This window comes from Orussus abietinus, unplaced genomic scaffold (assembly GCF_000612105.2).
Source record: "Orussus abietinus isolate OABI.00-Male unplaced genomic scaffold, Oabi_2.0 scaffold129, whole genome shotgun sequence".
In the NCBI taxonomy this organism is placed as follows: Eukaryota; Metazoa; Arthropoda; class Insecta; order Hymenoptera; family Orussidae; genus Orussus; species Orussus abietinus.
This window is the reverse complement of record NW_019394293.1, coordinates 180563-203643: the sequence shown is the minus strand read 5'-3', so window position 1 is coordinate 203643 and position 23081 is coordinate 180563. Positions and strand designations below refer to the sequence as shown.

The 23081-nt window shown below is 42.0% G+C and overlaps 7 protein-coding genes and 1 long non-coding RNA gene across 15 annotated transcripts; 4 read left to right on the top strand and 4 right to left on the bottom strand.

The window, feature by feature from the left end:
• Positions 1–794: 794 nt before the first annotated feature.
• Positions 795–5824, top strand: LOC105701383 (gustatory receptor 5a for trehalose). 2 transcript variants are annotated; one of them, XR_002762451.1, is made up of 12 exons: positions 795–1502; positions 2211–2281; positions 2351–2495; positions 2579–2697; positions 2789–2980; positions 3434–3543; positions 3872–4042; positions 4127–4287; positions 4786–4948; positions 5005–5094; positions 5189–5408; positions 5485–5609. XR_002762451.1 is itself a non-coding variant. In XM_023435009.1 (12 exons), the coding sequence occupies exons 1-12, from the start codon at positions 1402–1404 to the stop codon at positions 5623–5625; spliced, it is 1563 nt and encodes a 520-aa protein (XP_023290777.1). In that variant the 5' UTR covers positions 795–1401; the 3' UTR covers positions 5626–5824. The 2 variants fall into 2 exon arrangements, 1 of the variants encoding a protein (XP_023290777.1); XM_023435009.1 differs by having other exon boundaries at positions 5189–5287; positions 5485–5824.
• Positions 5825–5828: 4 nt separating this feature from the next.
• LOC105698915 (gustatory receptor 5a for trehalose) lies at positions 5829–8201 on the bottom strand. Its single transcript, XM_012423563.1, has 9 exons — positions 7965–8201; positions 7619–7850; positions 7353–7488; positions 7061–7263; positions 6896–6987; positions 6609–6829; positions 6258–6423; positions 6056–6145; positions 5829–5963 (listed from the first exon to the last, which is right to left on the bottom strand). Exons 1-9 carry the CDS (start codon positions 8199–8201, stop codon positions 5898–5900), a joined length of 1443 nt encoding a protein of 480 aa, XP_012278986.1. The 3' UTR covers positions 5829–5897.
• An 872-nt stretch (positions 8202–9073) lies between these two features.
• LOC105702040 (28S ribosomal protein S14, mitochondrial) lies at positions 9074–10084 on the bottom strand. Its single transcript, XM_012429268.1, has 3 exons — positions 9879–10084; positions 9474–9614; positions 9074–9405 (listed from the first exon to the last, which is right to left on the bottom strand). The coding sequence occupies exons 1-3, from the start codon at positions 9951–9953 to the stop codon at positions 9223–9225; spliced, it is 399 nt and encodes a 132-aa protein (XP_012284691.1). The 5' UTR covers positions 9954–10084; the 3' UTR covers positions 9074–9222.
• Positions 9574–9975, top strand: LOC111674446. The gene is made up of 2 exons (XR_002762450.1): positions 9574–9665; positions 9861–9975. It is a non-coding gene; the product is annotated as an uncharacterized LOC111674446 (long non-coding RNA).
• A 78-nt stretch (positions 10085–10162) lies between the features above and the next one.
• LOC105702033 (calcium load-activated calcium channel) lies at positions 10163–11151 on the top strand. Its single transcript, XM_012429255.2, has 4 exons — positions 10163–10325; positions 10425–10502; positions 10580–10899; positions 11014–11151. Exons 1-4 carry the CDS (start codon positions 10265–10267, stop codon positions 11104–11106), a joined length of 552 nt encoding a protein of 183 aa, XP_012284678.1. The 5' UTR covers positions 10163–10264; the 3' UTR covers positions 11107–11151.
• A 590-nt stretch (positions 11152–11741) lies between these two features.
• LOC105702025 (FAD-dependent oxidoreductase domain-containing protein 1) lies at positions 11742–14173 on the bottom strand. Of its 2 annotated transcripts, none has more exons than XM_012429241.2 (7): positions 13892–14173; positions 13353–13615; positions 12773–13276; positions 12556–12701; positions 12350–12436; positions 12125–12278; positions 11742–12023 (listed from the first exon to the last, which is right to left on the bottom strand). In XM_012429241.2, exons 2-7 carry the CDS (start codon positions 13602–13604, stop codon positions 11769–11771), a joined length of 1398 nt encoding a protein of 465 aa, XP_012284664.1. In that variant the 5' UTR covers positions 13605–13615; positions 13892–14173; the 3' UTR covers positions 11742–11768. The 2 variants fall into 2 exon arrangements, with proteins under 2 accessions (XP_012284664.1, XP_012284654.1); XM_012429231.2 differs by having other exon boundaries at positions 13353–13637; positions 13892–14171.
• A 1121-nt stretch (positions 14174–15294) lies between these two features.
• Positions 15295–18827, top strand: LOC105701922 (tripartite motif-containing protein 45). 2 transcript variants are annotated; one of them, XM_012429085.1, is made up of 10 exons: positions 15295–15441; positions 15514–15631; positions 15717–16008; positions 16445–16713; positions 16789–17006; positions 17082–17279; positions 17338–17594; positions 17957–18204; positions 18297–18428; positions 18501–18827. In XM_012429085.1, the coding sequence occupies exons 3-10, from the start codon at positions 15776–15778 to the stop codon at positions 18629–18631; spliced, it is 1686 nt and encodes a 561-aa protein (XP_012284508.1). In that variant the 5' UTR covers positions 15295–15441; positions 15514–15631; positions 15717–15775; the 3' UTR covers positions 18632–18827. The 2 variants fall into 2 exon arrangements, with proteins under 2 accessions (XP_012284508.1, XP_012284516.1); XM_012429093.1 differs by lacking the exon at positions 15295–15441 and having other exon boundaries at positions 15449–15631; positions 17338–17585.
• On the bottom strand, positions 18312–22283 carry LOC105701898 (mediator of RNA polymerase II transcription subunit 15). 5 transcript variants are annotated; one of them, XM_012429055.2, is made up of 13 exons: positions 21640–21701; positions 21468–21555; positions 21336–21387; positions 21068–21262; positions 20702–20976; positions 20466–20630; positions 20277–20395; positions 20091–20173; positions 19855–20016; positions 19498–19783; positions 19312–19414; positions 18878–19238; positions 18312–18442 (listed from the first exon to the last, which is right to left on the bottom strand). In XM_012429055.2, exons 1-12 carry the CDS (start codon positions 21699–21701, stop codon positions 18909–18911), a joined length of 1920 nt encoding a protein of 639 aa, XP_012284478.1. In that variant the 3' UTR covers positions 18312–18442; positions 18878–18908. The 5 variants fall into 5 exon arrangements, with proteins under 5 accessions (XP_012284478.1, XP_012284472.1, XP_012284496.1 ...); XM_012429073.2 differs by lacking the exon at positions 18312–18442 and adding an exon at positions 22267–22283 and having other exon boundaries at positions 18909–19238; positions 21640–21851; XM_012429044.1 differs by lacking the exon at positions 18312–18442 and adding an exon at positions 21946–22258 and having other exon boundaries at positions 18909–19238; positions 21640–21851.
• Between the last annotated feature and the right edge of the window lie 798 nt (positions 22284–23081).

Genomic DNA, 23081 nt, shown 5'->3' with positions numbered 1-23081 from the left:
CCTTGCTGGGAATATCCTATCAGCATGAGTACTTGGCAGTGCCGTAAACGCGATATTAAGTCCGCTCGAAAAATTCTGTTTGTTCAGCTTATCGGGGGATAATCGGGCTGGAAAAGCAGGACGCAGGAGGGTCGTTCCTGATGTGCGAACATCACAGAATGTTAGATAGGAGAGCCGATCTAGCCACGCGTATCAATTCCAAGGATGTCCACGTTCCACTCGTTTATTTTCCACCCCTGCCTGATCCTGATATCGCTGTCAAGTATTATATTTACCTTTAGAACTTCATCAAGTTTTAATCGACCTATAAAGCCTCGGCCTTCGACTGGGTATTTAGAGGGCTTGCTGATAAATCCACATGTAACGTATTCTTCCTCACACGGAGAAAACCTGAAAAGACATATTAACCACTAATAATCATTTTTAATCAATTGGTATTCCTTTAAATGGTTAGTAATTAGATAAACACAATTAGCAAAGAATTAGAAAAGAGGAGTACCGGTGAGACAAGATCTCGCTGATGAATATCTTTATTGCTAACCACATATCTGTACTTTTTTTCCTTATGTTTTTTTTTCTTTTTTGGTTTTCCTTTGAATTGCAAATGTTATAATGTTTATCCGATCGCATGTAGAAATTCCTGACTTTTTCTGGATAGGATTATTAGCCTTATTTTGTATCTTGGAATACGTAGAATTTATATTCCTTTATTTAAGAACGGGGAAGAAAATAGGTGAAACAATTTGAAAGGGGTGTTAAGTGGTTTTTTTTTCTCTCTTGAAGTGAGCCTCGTACAGTCCCTCCCTGTAATCTGTAATCTGTAATTTACTTCGCAGTAAGTTAATTCCTATATCGAGGGCGTACTCCTGTAAAACGCGGGTGTAAACTCTCCGAGCTAAAGACTCCTTCGCTTCTGAATGGCCTCGCTGACGAATGGACGTGTACTTGCATATCTGCATAAGTGAGCACACAAATGTACATGCGTACTTGCTCGAGCATTATATACGCCTCTGGGTGGTGATCGAGCTCGTCATTTGCGTGCAAGCCACGAGTGCGAGAGATTATTAATCGCACCTGAAGTCGACGATTCGTCCTCGATACTCCGATAAAGGAAATTCGCCGATTGTTCAACAATCACTTCCTCCGTTAATTTCCCCGAGAAACAAGTGTCGTGATTTAAATTGGCCCCGTTATTTCCGTCGGAAAGATTTTTGAAGATATTTCAAGACGCTTTTCTTCGCGCCTATTAGCGATGGCTTTTCGACGGTAATTTATTCAGGAGTGTTCGGGAACTTATGACAGTTTTTTCGGGAATTTTATTCGGACAATATTAGGTATGGCGGTTGCAAGAAATATTAGGCAAAGGAGAGTTCCCTTAAGATAGAAGTGACACCGTGGATTATGGGAACTTATCGGGGCGAAATGGCCGTCGAAGGAAACGAAAATTCGTCCCCCACGTGGAGAATCAGCGAAGGAGTACCTTTGACCGATTTAAGGGATCGGTAAGCATTTGTAATATAATGTTCGTTAAGAAAATTCAGGGTTTTGTTAGTTTTATGCGAAAATTATTTTCTAAATAGAATGAAAGCTAGGTGGCCAGGCTATTCCCGCTCGGCGGAGTAAGTGGTAAAGAACAATTGTGGTCAGACGCATATACGGGGAATTGTAGAGAGTAAGTAGAAGAAAAGTGAGTCCGGTCGGCCAAATTGTTTTATACTTAAAATAAAATCTCTGGCCGATTTATCGAGATGACAATATTAGAGAACGGGTAGAAAGAAATGAATACCGTCAGCGAGGTTTGTTTAGACTCAAATTATAATTTACTGTCAATTGATCGCGATGATTTAGCCCGATATTAGGTAGTAAGTAAAACTAAGCGAATATGGTCAGACCATTTTTTACTAAAAAAAAAAATAAAATAAAATTCATCGCGATGATTTTCCTCGTATTTTTCGCGGCGCCAACGACATTTTGCCTTTCCTGGATTGGATAAATAAACAATTCGTGGATGAGTCTCCGCAAACGCCCATATCGGATTCATTAAATTTGTATCGTTTGCCGTGCGCCACGCGATTAAACGCGTCGTGACGTTTCTCTCCTGTAAAAAAACAACTACGTTCTACGTGCTTATGCATCAGTATGTGCATAAACGTGTAATCTGTTCCGCGAAGCAACGATCTGGTGACGATTTTCATGACGATCCTTTCCAGATCCTGCGAGGCCGATCTCGTTCAATTCCGGCGATATGACACCTTGAAGATGGAAACGGCGGCGATTGATGGTAACTCGAGAGCCAGTAATAATTAATATCAATTAAAGAGAAGGGATAATTATTAATTACGATCCGCAGTGACACCCCGGACGACGATGTCGAGAAATTTTGTCAATGGGGATAACTCGTTGCACGTCTCCTTCAGGCCGATTATAATCATGGCTCAATGTTTCTCCGTACTTCCGGTCAGCGGTATTAATTCCCCCGATCCTTCGAACTTGAAGTAAGCACTTCGAGGCTGGTAAATGTTAATTTTCAATTGACGTCAGATATTATCTCAGTTTTTAACGAAATCATACATTTCAGATTCACCTGGAGGAGTCCACGGATCCTCTACTGTGGGATCTCCTTTTTAAGTGCATCGCTTATGACGATCTTTTGCGTGATCCATCTGGCCAGGACTGACATCACCTCGACGAAGACTAGTAAAATCCCTGAAATATCGAGATGTGTTAACGTGCCGCTGACAATTCGGGTTATCGTGTAATTTTCTGCATTTTTATTTCTGCCCATCAGCGAGCGCTGTATTTTTTGGGACCTCTTGCATGACGACTTTGCTCTTCCTGCAACTCGCCACTCGATGGCCGTCCTTTGTCCTGGCTTGGAATAAATTCGAACGGGAGAGAACTTCTCCCAGAAACGTTTCCAGGATCAGTTTGGCCCTTCGGTTCAGAATTCTCACGGTAGTCATCATGGGCTTGGCTTTCGGTGAGTGAAAAAGAAAATGCATTTCGAGTAATTCCTATGATAACTGCAGCGAAGTTCCTTCGCAAATTACGTACTCTTATCTTACGTGCATCGGTATGTTTATAATTAGTGTTACGCATAATTAAAAAGCACATGGCATGTTCACGGAATATTCCACGTCACCTGTTGAATGTATGTCAAAGGTTCGATACAGGCTTCCTTTAAAGCACTTATTAAAAAAAGGAATAATTAGCAAAAATGTGGCTATTTTCAGCGTTATTTAAAATGTGATCGTGTATCGTGCTGTGGGAGAATTTCAATGTTTATAACTATTTATGTATTGGAGACTGCGCAGAAATGACGATGGGGCTTCGAGGGAAGCGACTAGCGAATAAATTATCATTTGTATGCTTTTTATGTTTCCAAAAATCGTTCAACTTGGACTGGTCGCTCTGTGAAACTCATTCTACGAAGTCGAGCACACTTTGTCGATTCTTTCTGGATACAGCAGTGCCGTGGAGTGCGTTGCAGTCCGCGGAGATTCCGACATCCTTAGCGTCTACTTTGAGTCGCAATTCCCTCAGGTAAAATGTACCCAAGAGAGTTAACTATAAACATTGAAAATTAAAGTCGATCGCGGTTCCTTCTGATTTAAAATTGTTAACAAAAAATGTAATTACAATTGCGCGATCGGGAGTCAGTATACGAAGGTATCCAAGTTTTCGTCCTGCACAATTGCTCACGTACTCATGCAGATATGATAAAAAATGAGTGTACAAAAGATTTTGAGATTTAGTACACATCCTTAAACTTGTGTACGAAATTTCTCCACGTAATTATATACGAAGTCTGAAAATATTGCACCTTAAGGAAATATCGACTACGCATAATTTTCGCTTGAACATCTTCCAGGTTTTCACAAGGACCCCCTACGCCCACTGGAAAGGAGCAGTAGTCCTGATGCTGAACATTCTGAGCACCTTCTCCTGGAACTTCATGGACCTCTTCTTAATCCTTATCAGCGTCGCTTTGACCGACCAGTTTCGCCAGCTAAATCGAAGACTGGACTTGACGAAGGAAAAGGTAAACCAGGTTTTGGTATGTCCTTTAAAAATATGAAAGATGTTAAGATTTTCTGCATACCTTTTTTTCTTTTTCTGTTCCAAGATTATGTCCGATCGTTGGTGGTCCGAGGCGAGGACCGACTACAATCGATTGGCCATCTTGAGCAGATTGGTCGACTCCAACGTGTCCGAAATCGTCCTTCTCTCCTTTGCAAATAACCTTTACTTCATCTGCATCCAACTTCTGAATTCTGTCAATTACAAGCAAGTGCCTGAAGTTTTATTACATGAATTTTAAATCCCACGCAGTTTGCAAACCAAGTGCAATATAATTTGTTTGATCATTTCTTAAGGCAATGCGAAAGCGGAATCTGAGGAATCAATCGTTTATGAAAGTTATCTCCAAACTGGGCGCACCGAATAATTTGAAATTTTAACAAGTGATTATGGAAGATCTAATGAAGGTCTTGAAACTCGCAGAAATTTCATTTTTCGAACAAAAATGTTGTACCTAACCTAAAAAATATTTTTTGTTTCGAAAAATGAAATTTTTCAAGTCTTTCATCAGGGCCCCCCTAATCACGTGTTAAAGTTTCAAATTATTCTGTGCACCCAGAAAGAAAAGCTTTATGAATATTTTCACGTTCTGATGTATATAAGACGTATGCATTTTTTTGTCAGGAAGTTTTATTAATATTTTCACATTTTGATATTTATAGATCACCTTTCGTATCCTCTTAATGGGGGTGCATATTTTTTCAGGCCAATGCGAGATGCCATACACACAATTTACTTCTGCTTCTCCTTCGGGTTCCTTCTTGCAAGGACAGCAGCGATGTCCTTGTTCGCAGCAGCAGTTCACGACGAGTCCTTGCTTCCTGCCCCGGTTCTTTACGGCGTTTCCAGTTCCAGCTACTCCTCAGAGGTATATTTTCTAAAGCGAAGTAGTTTAATTAAAAAGTCAAACGAAGGCTTCTTCAGGTCCTCAGGTTCCTTCTGCAAGTTACCACCGACAACATTGCATTATCGGGCATGAAGTTCTTTTCGATCACCAGGAGCTTGGTTCTTACCGTAAATATCCTTCGTCAATGCGTGCCAGTGAAATGACAATAAATAGAAAATTACCCAGAAAGATAATATAATGAGGGCATAATTTTTTATTCAGGTCGCAGGGACCATTGTCACCTACGAATTGGTCCTGGTCCAGTTTAATGCCGTCCAACAATCGGACTCTTTGCAAATCAATATTACTACTGCTTGCATGGTAAAGTAGGAGCCGTATAAACTTGTACAATATGCTTCGGAGTTTCGGCAATCATTTCCATGCCTGTTTTCTGCACTCTCGACACGCTCGAATAAAGTTTCTACTTCCTGCCGTGATTTGGGTATGCCAACGCGAAAAATTGTAATCTTTAATATGTATCTTTCAACGCGCCACTATTTTCTACTTTTTAATTTCAGATTAGAACGAGTCTATTTGCACGGAAACTGTTGGCTTTTCACATTCTAATACACGCTGGACCAACTGAGATCTCATTACCCTGCGTTGATTTACCTTTTGACTCAACTATCTCGTTTACAACTTCACCATTCAGTCTTTAACATTTTTACCATTAGCCAATTCCACTAAGAAATTTATTATACTCTTCTATTTTCTGTTTTAGCCTTATTACATGCAATAACGCAACCCTCGCGTTTTCGTTCGTTCAGGAAAACAAAATTGAGAAATTTCGAAGAAAGGAGAGGGCAACAGTTCCAACGATTGTTTAATATTTATTACCTAACAGCGATAATGTAACGTTGGCCTCGCGTTTAATGCGCTTATTTGTAATAAAAAGACTTGATGTATGTTCCAATAATTGTTTAATCTCTCGTCACGTTTTCATGGCGACGTTGAATTGCAGTAAAACGACTTCGTACGTCGCGATAGCACCGGCCACCTTGAAAAGAAAAACAAAATGCTATCATTCCTACCGAAATGTATAAAAATAAAAGGTCAAGATATATACATATATAATAAAATGTCAAATACCGCCAGCATGAAGTTCCTGGTGATGGAGAAAAACCGCAAACCAGTCAGGGCGATTTCATCCGTGGCAAGTTGTTGTAGTAGTCTCTGAGTCTGTAAAAATGGCGACTGGTTAAATATAAATAATTGTCGAGTATTATACGGTATTATAGGAACTCGTGCGGTAGATATTTCAGTTATTAATAGAAAGATTTCTTTTCCCCACCTCAACGCGGTACATCGGCGTCGGGCAATTGTAAAGGGCCGGAAGTGCCATTTTACTTTGGTCGTTGATTCTTGCCGTTAACAAAGTAACAGCAATTGTTCTACCAACTAGAAATCCAAAGGAGCCGAAGAAGTACATTGAGTGAAGCAGACTGTACTCTGACGGCCTGATAAGATTCCGTATAGAAATAAAAAAGATTATCATTAACGGATGCGGTGGCGGATGTAGAAAACTAATATTGGCAATAATGGTATAGTATTTAGAAGTATATGTAATAAAATATTTGGGTTGGCTTTTGGCTCTGTTCTAAATTTTCGGCACCCAATGGAGTCTTTCAGAAAAAGAACTAACGAAAGGCCGTTCAGCAGTTGTAGGCAGATGAAGTAGAGATTATTGGCAAAGGACAGAAGGATGATCGGCGACACGTTGTCGTCCACCTTCTTCACAAGAGAGCTCAGAGCCGCGTATTTCTCGCGGAACTGTTCCCACTCCTCGACAACGCAACTGCTTGGCAGCATGGTAAGAATTCTCCTATTCAAGAACTTGTACCGCTCGGCCAACCCCGTAGAAACCTGGAAAATAAATGAAATGTTTTTATTTCATTGGAATTACTGGCAGTACATCTATGACGCTCTCACCAGCATGATGAACAAGTCGGTGAAGTTCCAGATAAAAGTGGCGATCTTGCTAATGATGAACACGAATATCCCTACGGTCTCGTCGTATTTCCCTGAAATAGTTGCAATTTGAACTATTAGATCTATATCCTTAAAAGTATAAATAAATTAATTTATCAATCTCACATGTGGTCAGCAAGAAGGAGTGGGACCTCTCGGTGTACACCTGAAGAAAGTGAGAGAACGTGCTATTCCCTGACTCCCAGATATAATCTGGAGTATTTGTCAGAATACTCAGGATATGCTCCGTCAGGGCTGGCAAAAGTACCAACAGAACAATGGCCAAAAATTTCCAGCGCAGTCGGGGACGTTCTACCGATTTGTGTTTACTGAAATTTTTTTTCTCTTTTTTAAATTATTCTGGGGAATGAAGCTCGTCCCTTAGTCTGAATAGTTCGTAAAAAGGGAGAATAGATACCTGTCGATCAGTCTTTCCATGGCTCTCCATTGTCGTTGCAGTGGGATCCACCGTGGGGAGAGCCATAGGAAGAGTATCGCGCCAAGTACACCGTTCCCGTAAAACACTGCACCAGCTGTCGCCGCACCTACTCCACCTGAAAGAGAATTCGTCATCGATGATTCCACGTCATCATCCACCGAGGGTATCTTCGTATAGATGCACATTTCTTTTTAAACTCGCAATGGATCTGATCATTTTTTTTTTTTTGTAATTCGGTATTTCACCTTGGACCTGGAAAGTTTCGGCTCCGAGGGTCCTGACCATGTGGAGGAAAGACACCGAGGCAACTATCAGCAAAGCGCAGCTGATGATGACGGAGTAAAGGAGCCTCAAGGAGGGCTTCTTCAGGGCGAGGTCTTCAGGAGAGGGCAGACACACTCCGCAGACTGGGAGAACACCGAACCATTGGGCCAGGGCCAGGATGGGTCCGATTGCTCGGTGGAAACTTTCTGCATCCTGATGAGAATGTGAAGTATAAATATATATATTTTTTAATAAGAAATTGTAAATAGTTATAGCATATATTCATGCAGGTTGATTTTTGTAGATTGTTCAGAGTAAAGAACTCACGTCGTCTTCCATTGAAGGTCGCTCGGTCGGATGGACACTGGAGTGCAGAAGAATTCGCGATTTCGCAGCCCCATTGCGAATCTTCTGCGCGAAGTGCACCTCGACTTTTCCTGAGTTTTTCCCCGATCCCAAGATCGGCCAAATTTTGCGAAAGTCGGCATTTTTCACTTCTGCGGTTCCATCGAAGAACGGCTTTGTCTGGATCATCGCTGGCTGGTTTCCAAGAAATAAATACATATTCTAAATTAATACATTAGACATTAAACTATTCTTGTAGTTTCTTTGCTGACTGTTCTCGCAGTTTATATTAGAATTAATTATTTAAAGAATTAATTGTACTCTTTCGTACCTTTCGTGTCTACGTAGAATTCTCTTGATCTTTTCGCCGGGTCATTTTTGTGCAATCACATTTTAGAGGATCGGAGGAAAAATGGCTTGTCAATTGATGAGATACGAACAAATGTATCCTCTCTTTTCTGCAGAAATGGCTACACTGACCTGTCTAATGAGAAATCGAGCTCGCCGCTTTAACGTGTGCATGTCGGATCAGATACAAGCTTCGACGATTCAAATGCGTATTCAAGCTCGATTACAGTCACACCAAGATTTTATCTGTTACGAGAACAGGGATGAAGCACAGGTGGACGTACATACGCAGTGGTAAAGAAGTTTAAATTGATCCACTATTGAAGAATCTAGTCCAACTATGAACGTGTTAATTCTGACACTTAGATGATACCATTAAATTTGATGATTTTCTTCGCACTTTCCTTACCCAGTATGGCTTGACTCGATAAACAGGAAATGTAAAAAAGCTGGAGCGTAGACAAGTAATAAATGCAAACTCTTGCATGAGTAAGTACTTGTGAATTATTTAGAAGTACCAGCAACTGGAAAACAATCGTGATACCTTCAGATTAGATCGCTGTAGAATCACTCATACCATGGAAAAACATACCATTTGATGTAAACAAGATAGTAAACGATTCTCAATTTGCATTACATTTGTATTTACTTCCGCGATGATATATTGTTTTATGAGATTCTTGTGCGGACTACAACATTTATCAATGTATCGTTAGAGATAAGGTAATTAAATTTCAGAGTTGTCGAGATTTCATTTTCATATTTTATTTACAATATCAACAGTCTTCTGTATTAGACGGTCTTTTTACGATCGATCGACAGTGCAATGTTAGATCTATGTAAGAACGACTCATTTCACTCGGTAGTATTTGCTTTCAGGCCACTATTCTATTCACCACATAGCACGTTGGACACCTGCCAGTTTGTTATAATCAGCAAGGTGGCGAAAGACGATTCTTGAAACTCTCCATCTGTGAACAACTCCTCGGGGTCGTGACGTTACCATACAGCGCGTCTTCACTCGACATGGTTGGGAATTTCTGGGCAGTGCATCGATATCTGCACCTGCAATCTCCTGTTAGAAAAAATGTATTACTTATCTATGATATTTTATATCAATTAACTGAAATATTAATTACTCACTTTGAGTTCAATTGGGAGTATGTCATTCCTTTTAATCGATATGAGTCTCACACGTTCCTTGGCATGTTCTTTGACGCACATTCTGCGGTTGTAGTCACGAAGCATTCTCCAATCAGCCCACTTATTCCGTACTTGCTGAAACTAAATCTCGAGGATCAGAAACGCGACTGCGGACCATGTAACTTTTTTCGAGTAAGACTTATTGTGTTACACATTTTTTAATAGAATAAACGTCGTAGTATACATTTGTAAATAACGCATATAACATAATATTAATCCAACTCTAAATAAAGAATATAGACTAACTTTGGGTACTTTGAGGTTATACTGTTATTGTTTTAATAGATATGCCCGCTGTGACAATCATTAAGCTTTTTATTTTTGCAGATATTAAATACAACTTACTCCATATCCTGACAATTCTGGAGTTTTTATGACGGATCTTGTAAAAGCCGCAATACTGGACACGAGAGTTGCCATTTTTACGAGAAAAGCAGAAAAATGGAGTTGGTTGGATTCAAGGTGAGTTTCTTGAAAGCTTCAGTTGGGGGCAGCACAAGACGGTGATCGCACATCCAACTCGTGAACAATCTCCCGATTCGGCTCTGCTGGTAGTTTCCAAAATGGGAACAAATTCGATTCTGTAATCTCAGTATTCTTTGTAATCCTTGTAATCCGAAAGGGCCACGTAACCCCAAAAAATCCGTTTTCACATTTTGTACATAGAAGAGGAAAACGAAACGAAGAATGTGCGAGTAATATAAATTCAAAAATTGAACCTCTCCGTGATCATGTGGGCCGACACGGTTTTGATTGTATTTATTAGTATATGCACGGCATTATTAGGAGAAGGTTAGTAGAACATATCAAAAATTAATTTAATTATACTGATGAATTATTATGTGCAATAGCTGTTTAAAAATAATTTTCTGATACACTTTTGTTACTTAGGATTAACATGGCTGATGGTGTATAGGACGGAAAAATATCAAAAACTGAAAGCTGAGGTTGAAAAACAGAGTAAAAAACGTAAGTCTCGAGTTTTAGTTCTGAGGCTGAATAAAGGAATGATGAATTATATTTCATGTTATCGTGTTTCCATGCAGTGGAGAAAATGAAAGAAGCACATGGGGACTCACTGGATAAGCAACAGAAAAAGAAGATTGAACGGGAAGAGGAGAGACTGAAAAATAATAATCGAGACTTGTCGCTCGTTAAAATGAAGTCCATGTTTGCGATTGGTTTTGCATTTACTGCTCTTTTGAGCATGTTTAATAGCATCTTTGACGGCAGAGTAGTTGCTAAGTTACCGTTTGTGCCTATTGGCTGGATTCAAGGAGTTTCTCATAGGAATTTACCTGGTGACGATTACACGGAGTGTTCCTTTATATTTCTGTACTTACTTTGCACCATGAGTATCAGACAAGTAAGCATATTTTTTCTCTTTTGAATTTCTTTTCAATCGCAAGAAAGTTCTGTCTAATTAATTTTATCTTTATCAAAGACTTTTATAATTAAATATTTATTATGTATTTTTCAGAATGTTCAGAAGATGCTAGGGTTTGCTCCATCCAGAACAGCGAGTAAACAAAGTGGAAGCATCTTTGGTCCTCCGCAGCAGCAATTCAAGTAATGTAAAGCCTGAGGAATACAAATAAATCAATTAATATATTTACTATGTGGTTGTGAACTCAATTTAAATGTGGAATAGGTTTAAATATAGGAATGCATGAATATCTGCAAATTCTGTGTTAACGTAAATCATGTAGTTTCGTATTAACACTGTATAAAACGAAAGTTTTTCATTTGTGCATATTGATTGATATCTATTGAGGTTAGTAATAATAACAATGGTAATAACAAAAACAAATTTACTGTCTCCTTAAAAGTATCACAAATTTCAACAAGAATATTACAGCTACATGTTACAAATCAATTTATTTATTAAGGCAGTATTTTATAAAACAATAATTGAATATATCTACAAGTCACTTCATATGTATATAAATTTATGAAGCAAATTTGTGTTCTTTTGGTGGATGTAATCAGATTTGCTAGCAATAATATGTATATCAAATTAAACTCACAATTTAAAGGCACAATTAATTAGTTCACTTATGATACACTTTTTTGAGTCAGAAAACATATCAACGATGACTAGTTTTACTCTGTGCAAAGTGGGTTCGATTTTGCCGCATGAAAATAATATCAGTTTTAAAATTAACTAATAAACCTTTACAGATCCAGTATAAAATTGTTAGAATCAAAAAGTTGTAAAACATCTTTATGATTTCACTAGACTATATTTACTTCTTCCATGGGTTCCAATGTTACAAATCTATCAAAACTCAATCTGGATAAATCTATTGTAACAAATTTTGAATTAATAAGTAATTCAGAGATTGCGCGGCCTACAGCCGGTGCTTGTTGGATGCCATGACCACTAAAACCAGTTGCTATGTACATATTTCCATAATATGGATGGGGTCCAATTATACCATTTTCATCGAATGAATTGTACTCATAAAATCCGGCCCAAGACGACTTCACCTGAAATTAGAAAGCGATCAGTAGGTTAGTCAATAAGATAATCCACATGCAAGCGTGTGTAATATTTATTTAATGGTAATTAAAACTTCATAAGGTTTTACCTTTATATTTTCAAATGCTGGAACTCGATTTGCAAGAGGAGGCCAAATTTTGTTACGGAAGAAATCATGGTCTACCTCTAAATCAGCTGTCAGAGGCTCCTCATCTAGATCTGGTGACCGTCCACAGATATAATTTCCTTGTAGTCCTTCCCTCCTAAAGATCAAGAAGCCTTTATAAATATGAGAGATTTACAAAATATGAGCGATTTAAAACAGCAATTTTACCTGAAGTATGTTCCCGTTGGGTCTACGGTTAAAGGTGTGTTAAGTCCAGGGCCATTGTGACAGTGGAAACAGTACACAAATCTTTTTCTGCAACAGTTATGAGATTTAAATTAAGAATTGCTTAGGTTAACAAAATATACATAAATTTAATATTCAGGAGCTGCTATGCTTATTGTTAATTTGTAAAACAAAGGTAACTAATTTACCTAGGCTCTACTGGCAAAGGTATTGATAATAACCCTTTGTCATGTCCTATTCTAGCCATTTTGGCAACTTCTGCACTAAAAGCACCAGCTGCTATAATAACTGTAGCAAATGTTATAGTCTTTATCGTTCCACATTCTGTTTTAACCTATCACAATAAAAGAATACATTGAGTGTTATTATAGAAAAACATTATTATCACATTAATTGCATACTAACTTTCAATTTAACTGGTTCTTCGTATGTGTCAGTACCAACTTTAATCATATTACCAGATATTTTATTGAATTCAAAACCTATAGCTTCCCCATTAACATAATGGGCTCCTAAATCAAGTGCTTTCCTTTTAAATCCATATAATAGCATCCATGGATCAAACCAACCCTCTTGTTCGAGTCCAAGGCAGCCTAGAGCAATACCGTCGGTGTTCAACCATGGAAACCGTTGTTTTAATTTGTCTGGTTTAAGTAAAATGTTGTTCGCTCCAAGGGAGTTTTGGAGGTCTGAGTTCCTGCTCATTATCTCTGCACCTGCCTCGGATGCAAGAAAGAGATAACCATTGGGATGAAATCCAAGATCTAGGGGATCATCCTTGTCAACATTTAAATATTCATTTGCATTGCGTATAAACTCTGCTCCAAATAACGACATTTCAATGTTTTCTGGAAGAGAGAATTGTTGACGAAGACCACCGACAGACAGAACCGAGGATGCGTGCTTGTACTAAAATTATAAGGTATTATAAATCTTCCGATAAATCAACAAATATAGAAAAATATATTTAAAAAAGACATCTTACCAAAGGATCCCTTTCAATAACCGCAACATTGAGACCGTCTTTCGCTTCTTTCTTCAACCAGTACGCTATAGAACTTCCTATAGCACCGCCACCAATAATGACCACATCGCAATGATATGGAAAAGGTCTCTGCAAATCTCGCCATTCACTCTTCGATAAATTCCTCTTTAATATGTGTTTCCACTTTGCCTTATAATACAACAATTCATTCTTCAGGAGCTGTACAGTTTTCTTAAGCGGATGATTAGGCATTTGTTTGTCACCTGCATCGGTATCATTTTCACTCTGGTGTATCGATCGCAGCAGACAGAAAATCCAAAGATTATTACACCGTTAGAAGACTAACTGCATACTTAAAATCAATTAAACATTGCAGAATTCTCAAGCTAACATCTCGTTACAATTACTGTTAGCTTTACTCGTAACTCACAAACTACGGAAAATTACAAGAGGCCGCAGCAACGACAATCTCGAGCAAATATTAACTCAAGTGCATTCTTTCAAACAAATGAGACTGATAAATCTTATCAGATAGTTACCTGCGTTGAAAAAGCACTCGACGTTTTCGTGATTTTAGGTTTGGAGGAAACGAGGATTCGATTTCCCTGGCTGGCGAGGCGGACGAGTTGCCGGAACATTTTACACTTTCCTGGGAGAATGAGTTAAAATCAAGTTAATTTCTAATCTTACGAGGCATGCTTTTCTGTGCTTGCATTCACCCGGCGCTTCGATGCAGTCTGCTGCACTCAAGTACCCTAGCGGTACTAAACTTGACTAAACTCGACTAAACTCAACTAGACCCTCGAAGCATGCACTTGATAAGAAGGAAAGAGGGGATAGAGCGAATATGAACGACACTAGATACTATGATACTAATGTTTACTGTTGACGTCACAATGTTTAACATTCTAATGCTGCAAAACCATGTGCAACTTAGCGTGTCGTAATATTCCGATCTGTATCGCGCGCAAAAAAAAAAGGAATGCAAAGAACTTCAGGTGTCAACCAATCGCGCATGCGCACCATTGCGCGGGGATTTCAAATTTCGCGCGCCAACCGTTACGCAATACTGGCGATATTGAACTTGGCTATTATGGCCGAATGAAATCTTATCGAGTATTTTGCTTCGTTGTGCCACAAGCAATTCTGCGTACAAGATTAGAGAAACATCCCATGTTCTTATCTCTTTGTTCGATTATATGAAAGTCCTGGATAACGCAACGGATCGTGAACTCTGTTGATTTATTGCAGTTGGAGTGAATTTCAAGTCGAGATGGTCGAATACGTGGTCCCGTGCCTGCGATTTTCGACCATTAGGAAACTCGGCAAAGTTTCGCGCCAAATACATTTGTGAATATTATTACATATACTTGATGGGTTACTTTACATAGGCTTAACCATCAGTAGTGGTATATATCATACGATGCCGCAGAAAGAAAGGGGTGCAACACATATAATCAGCACATTTTTCTTTCCATTAACGGGAATTATATCGACTTCTTATAACTTCTAAATATTATGATTTCAGTCACTTCATCCGATACATACAAAACTTAAAAATCATGGAAGAAACAGTCTTCGAAGACTTTAAAAGTTGGTGTGTCGTCCAGCTGACGAAAGGCATTCCAAAAATATTGGAGCAGAAACTCCAACATAACGGTATATCAATATATTAATTTTATTACACTAAGTATTTCTCTAATAAATTTAATACTACAGGTGTGTCTATATCCTCTCAGGGTTCAAAGGGGAGAGAGGCAAATGGCGAGGCAGCATTCCAGCTCTGTGATATTTATGCCAAGTGGTATACATCATCACCCAAGAAAACTCAGAGTCGACGACCTTGTCCATGGCATGTCGAAGGCAATTCCGGAGGCCCTTTAAATCAGACCTGGAAGAGAGAATTGCCCGCGCTCAGATGGTAAGCTCCAAGATTTCGAGTTCAAGAGCCAGTAATCAAAGTTGCCGCAGTTTCGGCAGAACGAGGGCGAGTAATCCCCAAGAAGAATCTCACGTAGCGTACGGGAGATTATTTTTGGCGCGGGCCGGGCACTCGCGCGGTCGTCCAGGCGAGGCGACTAACGTTACAGTTAAAGCTCGATTCGAACACCACCTAGGTCGCGATCGCGAGTAGCTTATCTCATTCCTTGTCATTTTCCAGTTTCGTCCGAGGATTGGTGAGAAGAGAACGAAGCTGGCCCCTGCGTAGACCCGTTAATGAGGTCGATGGGAAGGTGGCGATCTTTGGTGGGTCTGTAAATACTTGCGCGGTGGTCCAGGTGAGTCAACTAACGTTACAGTTAAAGCTCGAGTTAAATACCTCCCGGGTTGCAAGCGTGAGTATCTTCTGGCATTCCTCGTCAGTTTCCAGTTTTGAATACCGATGAGAAGACATTGGAGCTGGACCCTGCGAAAATTCGTTAATGAGGCCGGAGGAAAGGCGGCGATCTTCGGTGGATCTCTGGGGTCTCCTCAAGAGCGCGGCTGGAATTCGTTCCTGGACCAGGTGGTGCGTTCGAGGAAGGAACGAGGAGACCGAAGATTCGGTCGCCAAGACGTCTCCGAAAACGGGTTCGAAGGCCTCGGGAAGTGCGACCGTGCGGAGCTTCTTCGGACGCCGAAAGTGCCTCAACGTTGTCGACTGCGGGAACGAGGGGTGAGATGTGCTTCTTCAAGAATCAAACGCAAAAGACCCTTATAAATATCGCACTGCCAGTGTACAGGGGGAAGGCGTACATTCGATCCAATTACAAGGGGTAACAGAATTCGTGTAATTTTTTTTACGGTGCTAGTGTGCCAGGAATAATTTATTGAGAAATAGCCAACCAGCCCATTGAATAACTCGATTAACAATGTCGAAGGATATTAAATGTAACGCACATAATATCGCTACTGAGCGCAATTGACATTCGGCTAATCGATGAACCCGGTCGACTATTTTTCACTAAATTATTACGGGTAACTATGCACTGCAGAAAAAAAGTGTACATAACTTTTTAACTCCTTTATTAATAAGGTTAGCGATGAATCCTGGCCACGGATTCTGTAACGCTCTGCGATGATCCTTACAAGTAATACCGATTCTTCGGCAGGAAGGAGACCCGCTCGAGAAGCGATCCGCGACCAGGTCGGAAGTGTTCGATGCGGCGGATTTCCTCATACTCGGCCTCCCTTGATCCCAGTTACCAAGATGGCCAACGTGTATCCAGTCCGGATAATGTCTTCGACCTGGACTACGACTCTTATGACGACGACGAGGAATTTCGGTGTCCCAGGTGCGGCAGGAGGATGCAGGAGCCGAAACTCCTGCCCTGTCTGCACCCCATGTGCACTCGATGCGTCGACGAAGCGACTTCCCACGGTACTATAAATGTCTCATCACAAATGACACTAATTACAAGGGCGTAGTAATTAAATAATCGTTTCATCGAGCTAGGCATCGACGATCGCGAACGGCGTATTTGTCGGGATCCGTCGTTCCGGCAACAGGAAGAAGGATGTCCTATCTGCGAATTTCCTTTGGCGAATCTCTGCTCCGTAGCTTTGCCTCCCCATTACCCTCTTCAGCATCGACTGGTCGTCAACACGGTGAGAAGGCGAATGGCGCTGGCAGGTCGAATTGTCTGCTGCGACGTCTGCTCCGAGGAGGTCGAGGTGAGAGTCAAAAAAAGGATCTATTAATCTCCTTGAAATGATAATTAAATAATTTAAAACCGACCATTTCCCCAGGCATCGGTGCACTGTCCGGTCTGCCTGCGCAACTTGTGCTTCACCTGCGGATCCGAGCACGAGCGAAAGCGAACCCTGGAGGACGACATCGGGCATCGCGTTGGGCCCCTCAGGGAAGCAAGAGGCATCCGGCGAACCGCGCTCTGCTCGATGCACCCTTCCCACGTGTTGCGCTTCTACTGCATCGCCTGTCGCCAAGTAAGAGTCGACAATCCTGACGAGGGAACGTTAAAAATACAGGAAGACTCGTGTACAGGTGACGTGCAGGGAATGCACGTGGAGAGGCGAGCACAGAGGACACGCGAGCGAGGGCGTCTCCGGAGCTGGCAGACGAGCGGCGATCTTGCTGAGTCGGGCACTTCAAAGAGCAGAGGCGTTCCTGAAGACCGTGGACTCCTTCGAGTCCTTCGGGTCCTTCGAGTCGTCGCCATTGATGGAACCTCGGAGCAGATTCCACGACTCCGAGCCTGGGTTCCAAACGGAGGAGTGCAGCCCGGTCGACAGGTTCTTCAGGCACGATTTGTCCTCTGATAAAAATCGATGGAAATTTACATACACTTTTGCCCACACTTATGACTGAAAAACGTAAAGCCGATAAGCTTAGAAATTAATAAACCGTATAAATACATGCAACACTGTGTATTCACCGTATCAGTGCATTTTTGCTTGAATTACTTGTAACATCACGTTGTAATTCTCTTTAACTTAACTTAGACGCCGAATGTGACATTACGGTGGCAATATTAATTTTACTGCAGTTTATTGTGGCATCAAAGTAAGATTATGTAAATTTACACAGGCATTTTTATCAGTGCTCATCAGCTCGTCGGCGTGTCTTTCTCGTGTCAATACAGCTCTTCTGGTTCTTCTTACAGGTATTCCGAAGGACTCTCCACGATGAGAGGGTCGAATCGCTGCGAAATCCAGTCCTCCGAGTCGTCCCACGCTGACGAGGCTCAGGAGAGGATTCGAGAGTTTGCGCGAACGAAGAGGATCCGGTACATTCTTGAAGCCGTGTCTCTGGGAGAAGAGCTGCTTGCCGATGGCTCTCCTGTTGAGATTCTCAGCCTGAGTGCGTTCATTGTCGAGAGGCTGCAGAGCCTTGGAGTCGGGTCCGGGTCTGGTAGGGAGAAGAGCGGTTCCACTTCTTCTGCTTCCTCTTCATCCCTCAGACTGAGGATAATTCTTCGTTGTGTTCTTTCCACGTTTATCTAGAGAGCTTTGAGGGCAGTCCTGGAGGTCGCAGCGCGTCAATGCATCGGCACACCGGGGTGTATCATTGCTGCACCTTTTGTTCAAGTGGGGGACGCAAGGAGGCCGCATGTGCTTGCAACGGCACCATGCCTGGTAATTCCAGTTTCCTGTTAATTGATGTTCAAATTAGTGTATGTCTAGGTTTTAATACTTGCTTGGTTCCAGGTGGATACAAGGGCTGCGGCCATGGACATCCCGGTCACCCTGGGGTGAAGCATTGGTCTTGTTGCGGGTCTCCCCATCGATACGACAAATGCCCAATCAGGCGGAAACGCTCTCATCGAGTAATACTCTGATCATGAATTTGTCCCTAATGAAGATCAACGCAACATTTAATGAACTCATTAACTCGACACGATATGTTGACTCTCTGCCATGGGGTAGACGAACTTTTGATCCTTAAGCGTATACTCTACTGGACGAGAGCGATGCACGCTTCGTGTATTAAACATGTATATACAGTATATAAACACGTATGCAAATTCCATACAAGAGTTCGTCAGAGTCTTACAAGTTTAGAATAGATTATAGAGGCGGGTTACCCGAATATAATCAGAGAACATAGACGATGAGTTAGAGGCCCATGAGAACGGTACTGGCAGTGACGGGAGTCTGGGAGGGTGCACTGGCCTGGCGAACACTCATCTCCCAAGTGTCCAGAAGCTGTGATACGGAGAATCTTCTAGGCAGCTTCGCGATGCGCGCGTCAAGGGCTTTCTGCACTGCGCAAAGGAATGCCGTGGCATATTCATGGGGAGCCATCACGCAACGGGGCGGTGTCTGAGGATAATCAGCAGGTACCATCACCGACACGGGCGGGACACATGGTAGATGACGGTCATCCAGCCAGCAGATTAGCTGGACACATTTGGAGCCGTTTTGTTGGGCAGGGTCGAGGCTCACCTACAGGGAAACAGAGTTTATTGTTGCCTGTCTTTGCTTTTCGTCTAACGTTGATGTGTAACCACGAGCTCACCTTGAATCTCTGATCCAGACGCGCGATTTCTCCTTGGAGGATGTCGGGAATATCGCTGACGGACTCTTCGATCTTCTGCTTCTTCAGTGGCGGTGGTAGGTTCCTGTAACAAGGAACTCATGGTGATAACTGCCCTTTTGACGTGATCTTTGATATCATACGGTATATCTAGTCAATTCGATTTACTTGATCTCTGGTCCGAAGAGAGCCTCCAAACAGGGTCCGAAAGTCCTCTGGAGGGTGTGATTCGCCACAGGACTTTGAAGATGGGAGTTGACGGCTTCCAGAAGTGCACTGAATATGTGGTGCTCCTTCACAGTAGTAACAGGGGGTCCTACGCTGCCGTCTCCTCTTTTGAAGTCCAACTTCTCTAGGACGATCTCGCATTTCACGAGGGTGTCCAAAGGCACTCTCTTACTAGGGTTCGATAATATCTCCAGGAGCTTCTTCATCTTGCTCTGTTTGTCCACGTCTACAGGAATAAGGACGGTTAGAACTCTCCTTCCATTGTTAGGTCTGTTAATTGAAAATTATTAGACTTACTTCCGTCATTTCCCATCCTCGCGATCATGCGCCTCAGAGGCTCGATGTACTTGCACAGCTGACGGACTTTGTCTCTGTACGCTTGGTCTTCTTGCAGCGGACTTGGTGTTGCACCTACGCCTCCTGGGGTGTTCAGAGAGCTGCTTGGAGATGGTGCCATGCCTGAAATGCAAATCGTTATCTTACACCATTCCAATTAGTTTGAATTTCGCTTCATCTATTTTTAGACCACCCACCGACTGATCGTTGAGGTCCTGCCATCATGGGATGCTGAGGACTCGGTGAGGAGACCAGTGCAGGAGATGCCACCATCTGGTTACTGTGGAATTTTAAGATAAAGTTAAGAAAACCTGAAGGATCTGACCTGTTTAGCCTCCATGTCTGTGAATTTGTGGAAAGTTGAATTGCGTAGAAACGTTTACCTTCCGGGAGCTCCCAATCCAGCAGGACTCGGTGCAGATGGAGATGGACTTTGTCGTAGAAACTGGTTAGGTGTGACGTTTCGTGGGCCTGCGAATCCTGCATTTAACATCTCAGCAGGCTGAAATGTATAATTCCAAGACTAGTATTCTTCTTTATAACGCGTGGATAAAATTTGTGCTTTTTCTCACCTTTCGTTGTATGTGACCGAGTTGCTGCTGCATTTGATTAGGGCCCAATTGTCCAGGGCCCATTTGGTTTATCTGTTGAGTCAATGCTCCCTGCATAGAGCCAGCCATGGGTCCTCCCATCTGATTCCCTGGCACTTGCTTCTGTATTTGGCCTTGTATCTGATTCTGAAGAGTACGGTAATTTCTTCGAGTTGTAGGTCTAGGCGATTTTGAAGCAACGATTCATTGTTACATACCTGCATGTTTTGTTGCATTTGACCTGTTCCCATCTGACCAGGGCCCATCTGACTGAGCTGTCCAGGTCCCATTTGATTCATTTGCTGAGGCATGCTGTTCTGAGACATCTGAGTAATTTGAGTTAGCATCGGACCACCCTGCATTCCCTGCATAGGACCCATATGACCCATTGGTCCTCCGGTTTGGGTTTGCATCATTCCCATTCCTGGCATTTTATTTTGCATACCCTGCATGTTCATCGCTTGACCTGGACGTTGATTTAGGCTCTGCAGAACTGATGTGGTATCCAAGAAAATTAAGGAATTTCAGTAAAGAAATACTAAAACATGATAATAATGAATATAACAAATTATATTTGAACTTACGATTCGTAGCAGTATTTGTTTGAGGTTGAGGGACCATTCCTTGCGGTCCAGGGCCTGGTCCATTCATACCCATCATTTGATTATTACCTGTTCCCTGTCGAGCCATAGATTGCAGGGCTCCGATTGGATCTGGCATACCTTGGCCACCCGTACCCCCAGTACCTGCTGCCATTCCCCCGCCACCTTCCTTTGCATCTAATAAAACAAAGTGTCATTATAAACTGATGTAAACGAAAGATATAGTTACAGATTCAGCATATGAACTTACTCATTTCCCGAACGCGTATGATTAACCTGGCCACAAATCCCAGGTACTCGTCCTGTAAGGAGAGGAAAAAATAACCAATTCAGTCACTCATAGTACACAAAAAAAGTACGTAACAATGGGAATCAGTAATACCTTATTTTTTGCCTTTTGAAAGACATGATTTTCCATATCGACACTGTTCTTTGACGTTGGCATGCCAATCTTCTGAAATGCTTCGTCTCTGTACATAAATAAGCATATGAATGGATGATGACAAGTAAATAGAGTACTGTCTGTTTTGTTCTCTAGTTACAATTTATCTTACATTTTTGCGATGACGTTCTGTCTGAACGCTGGCGCCCGCCAAGACGTTTCCTCAGCAGCCATCGTAAGGAACTCAGTGTTTGTGAAACGTACGAAAAGTAAATTAATTCGTCGAAACTGTTGTCAATAAATTGCCTTCTTAATTTACGTTCCGTAATACATGGATTTGTCTATGCGGCTTGATTATTGATAACCTTATCACAGAAATTGGCACTGCAACAATTCGAATACTGATGGTCTAGAACTATTGATAATCTCTTCACTGTATTTAACAGATTTCGGCTCCAGTCATGATCTTAGTATGTACCAGCGTTTATAACCGTTGATAATGTTAACTGCTGACGTGCAAAAAAGTCAGAAATAAAGAGCATAGGCCGTGAAACTTTATAGAAAGCCCATGGAACTGGATAGACTAACCAAGACTGGGTAATTAAAATCAGAGATGAGTTGGGAGATTGCTCACTGGTAAAATACCCAAGATAATTTATGTAGTTTTTTTACAATAAGTTACTAAGTATTTGATGTAACGAATTTTGCACAACAGGTCATTTATTATTTACAAAAGTTTGTTATAAACAAAATATTAACATAGGTGGGAGATTCAGTTTTTTGAGCAAGTCGTTGCCACCTTATCCCCGCATAGTATGGACCAGAGATGAGTTGGGATGGCTTACGGGCAGGATCGTGCGATCGCATCCTGTGCTGCTCTCTGGTTTCGTACGTTAGCTTTCACCGTTTTTTGCCCCCAAGAGCGGCGCAACGAATTTCTGATAGAAGCTCGCGCACTCACGATGGCGGTACCATCTACCAGTCGCCATTGGCGGCTCACGTACTCGTGATGGTAATAATACCATGCGGCAGTTGACGGTGGTGGCTTACCTACGCTTACCGATACTGCTCGCTTTTGATGGTAAGGGAAGAACACTCGTGACGCTCCATTTGATTTTATCTACTTACTACACTCTAATTATGGCACTGTAATTAGAGTGCAACTGCATTCCAATGCACTCTAATGCAATATAATGCACTCTACGGAACTGTATGGCACTCTAGGGAACTCTAGGGCACTATAGGGCACGCTAGGGCACTTTACGGCACTCTACGGCACTCTGCGGCAACTCTCCGGCACTCTCCGGCCCTCTCCGGCCCTCTCCGGCCCTCTCCGGCACTCTGCGGCAACTCTCCGGCACTCTCCAGCACTCTCCGGCACTCTCCGGCACTCTGCGGCCCTCTCCGGCCCTCTTCGGCTCTCTTCGGCTCCCTGCGGCAACTCTCCGGCACTCTGTGGCACTCTCCGGCACTCTCCGGCACTCTCCGGCACTCGGCGGCACTCTAGGGCAACTCTCTTACTCTCTCCGGCACTCTCCGGCCCTCTGCGGCACTCTGCGGCAACTCTCCGGCACTCTGCGGCACTCTCCGACACTCTTCGGCACTCTGCGGCAA

Coding starts and splice junctions, on each gene's coding strand:
- LOC105701922 (XM_012429085.1), top strand. CDS start 15,776: ATGAGGCCGGAGGAAAGGCGGCGATCTTCGGTGGATCTCTGGGGTCTC. Junction 16,009..16,444: donor GTCGACTGCGGGAACGAGGG/GTGAGATGTGCT, acceptor ATTCTTCGGCAG/GAAGGAGACCCGCTCGAGAA. Junction 18,429..18,500: donor TTGCAACGGCACCATGCCTG/GTAATTCCAGTT, acceptor GCTTGGTTCCAG/GTGGATACAAGGGCTGCGGC.
- LOC105701898 (XM_012429073.2), bottom strand. CDS start 21,701: ATGGCTGCTGAGGAAACGTCTTGGCGGGCGCCAGCGTTCAGACAGAAC. Junction 21,263..21,335: donor CATACGCGTTCGGGAAATGA/GTAAGTTCATAT, acceptor TTGTTTTATTAG/ATGCAAAGGAAGGTGGCGGG. Junction 19,239..19,311: donor GTCTGGATCAGAGATTCAAG/GTGAGCTCGTGG, acceptor GTTTCCCTGTAG/GTGAGCCTCGACCCTGCCCA.
- LOC105702033 (XM_012429255.2), top strand. CDS start 10,265: ATGTGGGCCGACACGGTTTTGATTGTATTTATTAGTATATGCACGGCA. Junction 10,326..10,424: donor CACGGCATTATTAGGAGAAG/GTTAGTAGAACA, acceptor TTTGTTACTTAG/GATTAACATGGCTGATGGTG. Junction 10,900..11,013: donor GCACCATGAGTATCAGACAA/GTAAGCATATTT, acceptor TGTATTTTTCAG/AATGTTCAGAAGATGCTAGG.
- LOC105702040 (XM_012429268.1), bottom strand. CDS start 9,953: ATGGCAACTCTCGTGTCCAGTATTGCGGCTTTTACAAGATCCGTCATA. Junction 9,615..9,878: donor CAGAATTGTCAGGATATGGA/GTAAGTTGTATT, acceptor CTCGAGATTTAG/TTTCAGCAAGTACGGAATAA. Junction 9,406..9,473: donor TACTCCCAATTGAACTCAAA/GTGAGTAATTAA, acceptor TTTTTCTAACAG/GAGATTGCAGGTGCAGATAT.
- LOC105701383 (XM_023435009.1), top strand. CDS start 1,402: ATGGGAACTTATCGGGGCGAAATGGCCGTCGAAGGAAACGAAAATTCG. Junction 3,544..3,871: donor TTGAGTCGCAATTCCCTCAG/GTAAAATGTACC, acceptor AACATCTTCCAG/GTTTTCACAAGGACCCCCTA. Junction 5,095..5,188: donor CCAGGAGCTTGGTTCTTACC/GTAAATATCCTT, acceptor TTTTTTATTCAG/GTCGCAGGGACCATTGTCAC.
- LOC105702025 (XM_012429231.2), bottom strand. CDS start 13,990: ATGTTCCGGCAACTCGTCCGCCTCGCCAGCCAGGGAAATCGAATCCTC. Junction 13,638..13,891: donor CGAGTGCTTTTTCAACGCAG/GTAACTATCTGA, acceptor TCGATACACCAG/AGTGAAAATGATACCGATGC. Junction 13,277..13,352: donor TTATTGAAAGGGATCCTTTG/GTAAGATGTCTT, acceptor TTATAATTTTAG/TACAAGCACGCATCCTCGGT.
- LOC105698915 (XM_012423563.1), bottom strand. CDS start 8,201: ATGTATTTATTTCTTGGAAACCAGCCAGCGATGATCCAGACAAAGCCG. Junction 6,830..6,895: donor CCGACTTGTTCATCATGCTG/GTGAGAGCGTCA, acceptor TTTATTTTCCAG/GTTTCTACGGGGTTGGCCGA. Junction 5,964..6,055: donor CCAGGAACTTCATGCTGGCG/GTATTTGACATT, acceptor TTTCTTTTCAAG/GTGGCCGGTGCTATCGCGAC.